We start from the raw sequence: 9,664 nt of genomic DNA on the forward strand, positions 1-9,664 counted from the left end.
GATTTCTGATTTTGCATTCATAATGTTTAACTGAATACGGACCTGGCGTTAATTCGTTAGCATCCATGCTTCTCACGTTAAAAGGTTTAAGCTCAAATCTAACCACGGGCAAGTAACGAATGTTCTAAAATGTGTTAAATCGTCTCCTTGCCGTGGCAAAGCCACAGGAGAGAACGCGACTGGGATGGCCATTCTGAATGCGAGTGAGGATGGATTTGAAAAAATCGTGTCCTCGCAGTGGCAAGGCCACAGAAATAGAACGTGACCATCCGTACGTGGCCCGCAATGGGACCGTAAGATGAAATACGTAGTACATTGCCCGAACCATACCGGACAGACGGGTGAGGACTACCTTACCCCGACCCAGCGGGTTCAGCGCTAGATCAGACTACTGAAGGAGCAGCTCTCGCAGGCTCGCATAGACCTGGAAAAGCATGGTACTGAAATTCTAAGACTTACCAAAGAGGATGTTGAGCTACGGCTCTTCAAGGCATCGCTCAGTTCCCCGGAGCAACGTTCAAACTCCAATGACACCGTAACGGTGCGGGAGAAGACCACCAACGATGCAAACACGCCCAGCTCTCAGGGCATTTCGCTGATTGTTGATAAAACGGACGAGTGTAGCAAAGCCAGTCCCCGGCATTATCCGCACAATCATGTCATCCACCAGGTGCACTTCATGGACAAGATGTCCACCTCGGAGATGCAGAGCTCGTTTGCCGATTCGGGACATTTCGAGGACATTACGACCAAGTCGATCCATTCCAAGGATTCGTACGTACACACGCAGGATCGTGCTTGCGGAAGCGACGATGACATTGATGCCGAGAAGCAGCGGCTTGTCGAGATGTAAGAAACTCGCATTGAGGAGCTAGTTAAACAGCATCAGGCAGACGAACAGCAGAATCGCATGTCCAACAATGATTGCGTTGAGGCTTTGCTGCAGAAAGTGTCCGAGTCGAACAGCAGATACTGTGATCTGGTTCCAGACTACTGTGAAAATCATCAGTCGATTAACGTAGTCAAAGCGAGTTTTAATTCTAGACGCAGCCGATGCCGCCGATGTCGCAAGAAAAAGATACGGCTATTTGTTTTTGGTTATATGAAAATAATTGGGAAATACTGCTACACCGTTCATGCTATAGTTAGTGCGATGCTGAGGCAATCTTAACATAGCGTTATTTTGCAGCGCTCGGGGTTGGACGTTCACGTTGATCTTCTCCAGGATTGTAGAACAATCAATTCTACCCTGTAAACTATCCGCGATGAGCCGGGCCCGCGAAGTGTCTCTCCGAGTACGTAGAAGCTCCAGATCAATCAGTCGACAACGACTTTCATAACTGGGTAGACGAAAAGGGTTTCTCCAAGGCAGCTTCCTCAGAGCAAATCGAAGAAATCGACGCTGAACGGACTCAACTCTTTCAGCACCACACGGCTGATAGTTGTTTCCAGAAGTACATAATTGAACATGATCGGATCGTTCTTGCGAGAGAAGGTGATAACTGAACACTTCGCGGGGTTGACCTCCATTCGGTTCAAGTTGCACCAGTTAGCAAACGCTTAGAGCTGGCATTGGAGGAAGTGACAGTCATCGATAGAATGGATCCGGATATAGATTTTAATATCATCTGCTTACGATAGATGAGGGCCTTCGAGGACCAGATTCACGTCGTTAAAGTACAACAGGAAAATCAACGGGCCTAGGTGACTTTCTTGAGGTATCCCTGACGTGACTGGGTAAGTAGCAGACTGACCATCAGCTGGCGATCACTGAGATAAGAGCGAAACCATCGCAGGAGGTTGCCATTTACCCTGAGTCTATCTAACTTAGCAATCGCAATTGCATGGTTCAGTTTATCGAATCCAGCCGACAAGTCGGTGTAAATTACGTCTGTTTGAGCCCGTTCTGTCATGCTTTCCGTGACATATGATGTCAGACAAAGTAGATTAGTGGTAGTAGAACGACCGGAAGCGAAGCCGTGTTGATCACTACTTAGATACTGCTTAAAATGAAAGTGCAGGGGCTCCATGATGACTAACTCGAATAAGTTCGAAACTGAGCTCAACGATGTGATTCCACGGTAATTATCCACGTCCCGTTTGTTTTCCTTTTTGTGAACAGGAAACATATGTGCAAATACCACTCGAGATGGACATGCGGAATAGATGCTGCAACGTTGTCAGCAAGCTGGCGATATGCTTCTTGAGAAATACTGATGGGACACCATCGGGTCCTGGGTTGAAGGACGACTTAAGTTGTTGTGTGGCAGTGGGAATCATCTCGACGTTGATGCCAATTGCACCCAACGCTTGACTGGAGAGTGGTACATTACTAGCTGCTAGGGTAACGTGGTCGTCGGTTGATATCTCATCAGAGAATACGCTGGCAAACTTGACTAAAAACAAGCGACAGATCTCCTGAGAGGTGGAAGCATTTATTCTCCGTTGAACACCATTGACGATGGTAGGCCAGACTCTTTGCGCTTCTCGTTAACGTAATTCCAGAAGGACTTCGGGTGTGACTTGAGTTTACTCTGAATCCCACGTTGATATCGCGAATAGCATCAATGGCTAACTCGCTTGAACTCATGATTGAGCCTAACTTAACATAAATTAATGTCGGTGGATTTTCACAGGCAGGACTTCCCTAAACTTCGGCAGGACTTCCCTGAACTTTTGAAGGACTTTTCTGAATTTGGCAGAACTTTCGGCAGGACTTCTTTGAACTTCATCAGAACTTCGCTGAAGTTCGGCAGTCCTTCTCTGAACTGGGAATCTTGGAATTGAAGTTGTCATTTCAGTAGTAGAATTATTATAACTATACAATAATATTGTATTCACAAATATGGTCAACATTTCAATACTTCCCATTTTGCTAATTCGCAATGCTTGTTGGAATTGGTCATTTTTTATTTGGATGTGGTTCGAACGGGTGTGAAGTCAGTATCAACGGAAAGCACGCCATGTTGATCTTGTGCCAAATGAAAAAATCTGACTACTTAGGTAACATTTTACGCCAACAGCTTTTGAAGAAAGTATAGAAAAACTTCCAGAGGACAAAGACACTGTTGGAGAAGGTTAGCTGAACTCTTGGGGGAAGTCGGAAGGAGCTTCCAGGATAAATCGTAAAAATCGTTCGGTGGCATTCAAGAGAAACTTTCGAAGCCTGGACAAAAAATCACAGATAATGTCGGAAGAAACTAGTGGAGGTATCCACTTATGGGGGAATTCTGGAAAATTTCCAGGAGAAGCTGGAATAATAAGAAATCCCCTGCTCATATAAATATACTGACCAAAATATTGGCTGCGATAGCTAACACTCGAAAGACTTGACATTTTTTGATCTCCACTTATTGAAACACAATCTGCTTGTTATGATTATATTCCAAATTAATCAATAACACATTCTAATCAATTAATGCAATGCACCATACCCACTTCAACCGGTAATAGATTTCATTTAACACCCAAATAACGCCAAAACCAGATTGGATGTCCTACTCTGAGCACCACTCAACCAAATTACTTCCAACTTGCAAGTCGCCATCGTTGACGGTCCAAAGTGACAAAATGATCAACTTCTCTCCACGCAAAGATACGCTTCCCAATGCAATGCAATCATGGAAGGAAAGTGATTGCATCTGGCTACGTTACCAACCGGGTAGCCGAAGGGTGCAGAGATGCATTTGCTGGCACCACCCGAGAGCGGGAATAAGAAATACGGCTTATTGTGAAATATGCAACCCGGTCTTGCACCCCCCATGCAAGCATGTGATATAGTTGTTTTGTGCAGTCAGTGTTTCTTACCGTAATGTGGTCCCGGCGGGCAAGCCACAGCACAACCACACGCAGAGCTCACACAGCCAGGGGGAGCATTGTGGCCATGGAATTTGTTTTTCATCATCCTGTGTGTGTGTTTGTGGGATGGGTAGATTTATTTCCTGCCATTACATATCTTCTTCAGTTGGCAGGGATTGCAACTAGCTTAAGGCAATGTTCAATCTGATTTATCCCCAAAATTAACAAATTTGTTTTGATTATGTATAATTTTATCAGGTTTGGAAAAAATGACTTCATAGGTTCGAACCTACAACCGCAATCAAGTAGGCCACCAACCCACAGTAGGCGTTGCATCGAGTCACACCCCGCTTTTGTAGTGGGGAGTCGAAAACAATGGCATACTGTTATTGTCATTGGTGAGCCAGCCAGCCGGTGATGGTAATATATGGTGCTTTTAAGTAAATAACAATTCCGAAAGGCGTTGACGGCAAAGCCATGGACGAAGACGGGCGAAAGATTGGCTGCCAAGTGACTTGTGGCTGCAGTGAGTGGGGTGGGTAGGTATAGAGCACCTGCAGTGGACGCACAAAGCTCTCGTTGTTGAACGCTGAAACAGTCTGTGCAGGGTTGCCGTGGGGATTCAAAAATGCACCCAGCAGGGGGTGCACACTGAGAGAGATTGCGGTATTCTGTCGAAAGAATGCAAGTGTACCGGATGCTTTTGGATATTAAATTCCTGGAACGGGTTCCCCGCTCCGCTCGTATGGCTTCTAGGGTGGGTTTTTATTGATGCAATCAAGATTTCCTGCCAAGTTTGCGTCTGTTTGTTTCCGTTCAAGCTTTGTGGTAAGAAATTACATTTCATATAAGAAATATAGTGAATAACGAACTTGTTCAGTTTTGTAGAACGATGTCCAATCAGAGGAAAAAAGAATGCAACAAATATTTTCATCGACGTCAATCGTCCTCCCCGACTTGCATACGTTATTCCATAATGCTCGACTAGAAAATATCACTCAGGGCTCATACCTATCGTCACTTATTGCCATAGTGATGGTTTTGATTCTCTGCTTCACGATAAAACCATAATTTCCGGTGCTTTGACAATCTTTCTCATTGCATGAGTATTTCCATTTCTTCTCCATGACAGCAGTTTGACTGGCTGTCTATCTGGCTTCTTGTCTATCCTAACGGCACATCTCTTCAGGAGTGTTGGAATGTGTTCTACGGTCTTTCATGAGGAGATCCGAGTGGTACTTGTTGTTAAAAGGGGTGAGCAAAAGATTTCGGAAGGGCGCTTCAAATGTCCAGATTCCAAAGAACTATTTAGTGAAGGCTATTTTTCGCACAGATGGCACTGTTTCATTGATAGTAAGTAATAAAACTCCCCATGATAAATAAGGACATGTTGAAATAATACGCTATTGTTGTATGTATAAGCCTTGATTACACTTGATTTGTGATTTTCATCTCCAGACTGCAAAAAACAGAAAATGACACTGCAAAACATATTTGAAACTTCTATAAATGCATTTAGATTAACATCCGATGTATCTGCTTTTTTTTGCATAATTGGCACAAAATATACTTTCTGAGCTCCACCCATTCATAAAAACTGCGAGAAATCATGTTAGGGGCGGGGCTTAGAAGGTATTATTTGTGCTGAGTAACCAAAAAAGATGGAACTTCGGATGTTAATCTAAATACATATACACAGGTTTCAGACATGTTTTCTAATGTCAAATACTCTAGTATAGTACAGACTTCAATGTGAAAGGGATTACTAGGTTTTTAGACTCCACTGTCCTCTGTGAACAACTAACGAAACACAGATTATGCTTAAATTCCGTTAGATGTCACCGCATACATCAGCAGTGACATCTGATGGAAAATGAACGCAAAAGCTTGACTAAATGGTTGATTGTGATGATTTCAGGTGATTAAAGTGTGAGGATTGAGGTGATGTAGAGCTGGTCAGTTTAGGCTACAGTGTTCCAGATGATGAACAGTAAAATTCGGAATAAAAAACTTTGTGGCGCTAGTGCAGCATTTCTCTTTCTATGGGTCTTAACCCGTTAGTAGGACGGGGGCTGCCCTTTGGTGGGTTCCAGAAATGTGAACAACTCCACTGACTGATGCTGGCTTGATAGTACGAAATAGGTTAGTGAAACCATGGTCATCAAAAGAGGAAATCGATGAAGAGAATTGACTTTAATTCCTCTGCTTAATTCAGTCGTCGTCAATGCAATGAAAACAACCTGACTGGCCACCGAAAAACATGAAATTACACTATTTTCAAGGGATACCCAAAAGCCCAATTATGCGATTAACGATTAATCGTGAAGATTTTTCCAGTTATTCAATTAAATATTTATCGAATCTTCAATTATTCGAGCTCGTAAACTACTCATTTGATTCAGCGTAGTAGAGAAAATAAATAAAAGTACTAATTTATCTGAACAGGCATAGAGAAGAACCATGACGTGAAACAGGATCATAAGTTCGCCGAAAAAAGTTTTAAGGGTCTTTCTGCTAAAGGCTTACATTTCCCAACTTGTCGAGAGAAGGAGTTGAACGGGATAAACTTAAAAGGGATGGACCTTTAGCTGGGGGGACACTGATATTCTGCGGCCTTCCAACCTGTCGCTGACACTAGATCTACCCCTGTCCAGCAGCAGAAGGGGCTGACACTCTTGCGAGTGTCCAATCATGGGATTGTCCGGTCCGATTATTTTCAGGGCAATCATACACACTTAGAAAAATTCATGTAAATTTAAGTGCTCTGAGAGTGACATATACGAGCGTCAATTTTGACATAAATTTGAGTCATAACAGACGCGAAATGTAGCTCAATCAAACGTACTTTTCATCGAGCATCAAACTTTTTAGTCTCGGAGCACTTAATATTACATGGCATGTTTGTTTAAATTTAATATTTTATGTCACCACGTGTAAAATGAGCTATTTCTAACTGTGTAGTCATACTAAAGAGTATAAACAGAGATAATGCTAAAATTCTTATTCCTACACAAAACACAAGCTCCAGCTGCAGTTAAAAAATAACATTTATTATTTAAGACCACGTAGTCCTACGTCACCATTGCGTACAACCCCATTGGCTGTCACTTGTAGTTTTTTCTGGAGTTATGTGGTGTTTTCAGCAAATTTGCTTAAAATATTTGTTCAACAACCTCGACAGTAGAATTTAACACAACAAAGATAGACTTCTTATTTAAGTTAAAATGAGCACCACCCTAGTTAAATTTTGTTTTATTAAAGTAGGTCCATTTAATTAAAAACAGCTTCCACCCTCTACAATGAAGTGAAACGGAGTTAATGTTGTTTATCGCGTTGAATTGGCTTTGCGGATCACAGTGCATGAGAAACGGGGTCAGTGCTGCATTATTACATCAATATCACGTGTCAACTGGCGTGCTAAAGCGGCGCCGATCGTGTAGTGGTAAGCGTGATCAACTCTCACCCAGCAGGCCTGGGTTCAATCCCAGTCGGCACCACCGGAATGTTCTGAAGCATAACATCTCTGATCACGCCTTGAGAATAAAAAAATGCAGCAGGCCAGATTTTTTTTTTTTCCTTTGGTTTGTTTTTTCCGTCGATCAACAAGATCCGTGCTGAGCACCAATGCTACCGACGTGCCAGGGAGGCAGCTCCCACACCTGGACCCTACCTATCGACCCATCAACTCATGAACCGGGGACCAACGGCTTTACTTCCCATCCGAAGGAAGGCGTGATCAGAGATGTTATGCCTCAGAACATCCCGGCGGTGCCGACTGGGATTGAACCCAGGCCTGCTGGGGTGAGAGGTAATCACGCTTACCACTACACAACCAGCGCCGTTGGGTTCGGAAATTTAACAAAACAAAGAAGTGCTATGGATGTAGTGCTGTGGTGCGAATTGAAACGGCTATTTCATGTGAGGAATTTATGAAGTAAGTGACAAACGAATTGTTGTTTTTATTCTGTTAGAAATGTTATGTCAGAAATATGAACATACTTAAACAAAGTTTCGAGTGACACGGAGAAACCTAAATGCGTAAAATTTTCTCAAATTATCGCATGCAAGGGTTCTTCAACCAGCGGCGTACTAAGGCACCTGAGCCATAAACACAAACTTGTTCTAAAGCGTACTGCCGTCGATGACAAAGATGATGGAACCTCCAGTGATTAGATTTCTAAGCAGCCATCAATGTTAAACTTTGTGAAACTTCGGCGAGGAGAAATCGGAGAGCTCGTATCACGCTTGGTATCTGTCGATGGCTACGAGCGATTAGACGGAGTGAATTCATCAGGCAATCGTTTACCTTGCGAGGAATGTCACTCCCATAATCGGAAACAGGTGTGACGAAGTTGATTCGTGATTATTACGAGTATACTATAGGTCAGACAAGATCTCAAATAGAAAGTAAACTTGATGAAAGGCAAATGATGAGCTTAACTTCGGAAGAGTGGAGCAGTCTGAACAACAAACGATTCATCAATGTGAACGGCGACTTCGGAGATGGATCTTTCTACAACCTTGGTTTAGCCTACGTGCATGGATCCTTTCCTGCTGAAAAGGTGAAGCAAAAGGTACGTGAAGTCATTGAAGCTTTCGGAGTGCATGAAGATCTTGTTGTTGCCGCAATAACTGACGCAGTTTCAGTTATGAAGACATTTGGAAAGCTATCAGAGTTTTGGCATCAGCTATGTTATAATCATGGTCTCCACCTCGCCGTTTGTGATGTTATTTACTTAAAGAGGCCAGTTGAGGAGAACAATGAAATGGACTCAGAGGACGACGATGATGAATTTACAGTTCGAAAGTTGGTTTGGTTGTATTCAAGACAATGTCGAAATTGTAATATGATTTATTTTCTCATAGATTTATACAAAACGCAGGACTTCGGCGTTATTCTAAAGCAGGTTCGAAAAGTTATTAAGCTTTTCCGCAACTCACCATTTAAGAACACCAGTCTTCAAGAGAAGATTGATGCAACATGTGGAAAACAACTTCAGCTTTAACTCGATGTGAAAACACGGTGGAAAAGCACCCAGCAGATGTTGGAGAGATTCATAAAAGTAAAGGATTGTGTTTCAGATGCACTCGCTGACCTCGGTCAGTCGATGATGCTTTCAAATACTGATGTGGAAATATTAACCAACCTGATGAATGCTTTGGAGCCCATTTAACCCGCTTCCAACAACATTGCTCAACAGCTTTATATATTCGGCTGGTTGTACGGGAATAACTGAGCGACGGAACAAAGACCTGGTTTCGTTGATGCAATTCTTGCAAACAAAAATTTGCTCACTGTTCCTGAACTACCAATGTCTTCGAAGTCTCAAATTTACAAGTTTGCTAAGGATGATGCAATGCGTTTATTGAGATGTTCAACAACTGAGACTGCTACCACTCCATCTACTCCAGAAGAGATGATGACCAGACCGTTAAATATACAGGAGGAACTTGAATCAGCTATAAGAGAGCATTCCTTGACAACTGCTATTGAAGAGCCTTCAAATTTGAGCACATTGATCCAGAAAGAACTTGCTCTCTTCGACCTAAATGAAAAATTAACATCAAACTTGAAAATAATGCTCAACAACTTAAAATCAATCAAACCGAACGCGCCTTTCGACTGAAATGCTGAATGAGCTGAGTTTCTTGTAGACTTATTTCAAGCGTATTGATAGTGTTTAATATGGAGGTTGGAGCATAGATAATCACAAATCTGTGCATTCAAAACGCTTTTTTTATTTTATCTCGAAATAAAGAAATAAATGGATTAATTTTGCGTTATTTTTCTTTGGCTTTTACGTCTCAATTGGTGAGATGTACCCGCTCTCGTTAAAGGCTGAATAAAATCATTATTTGAGCGTAA

At 42.5% G+C, this 9,664-nt stretch overlaps 1 protein-coding gene across 1 annotated transcript; it reads left to right on the top strand.

Moving 5' to 3' along the window:
* The first annotated feature begins 209 nt into the window (after positions 1–209).
* Positions 210–894, top strand: LOC135699695 (protein quick-to-court-like). The gene is made up of 2 exons (XM_065219987.1): positions 210–293; positions 383–894. Exons 1-2 carry the CDS (start codon positions 210–212, stop codon positions 851–853), a joined length of 555 nt encoding a protein of 184 aa, XP_065076059.1. The 3' UTR covers positions 854–894.
* The last annotated feature ends 8,770 nt before the right edge of the window (positions 895–9,664 follow it).

This window comes from Ochlerotatus camptorhynchus, unplaced genomic scaffold, assembly GCF_037179485.1.
Source record: "Ochlerotatus camptorhynchus isolate MF236.1 unplaced genomic scaffold, CSIRO-AGI_Acam_v1.1 ptg000114l, whole genome shotgun sequence".
NCBI classification, from domain to species: Eukaryota; Metazoa; Arthropoda; class Insecta; order Diptera; family Culicidae; genus Ochlerotatus; species Ochlerotatus camptorhynchus.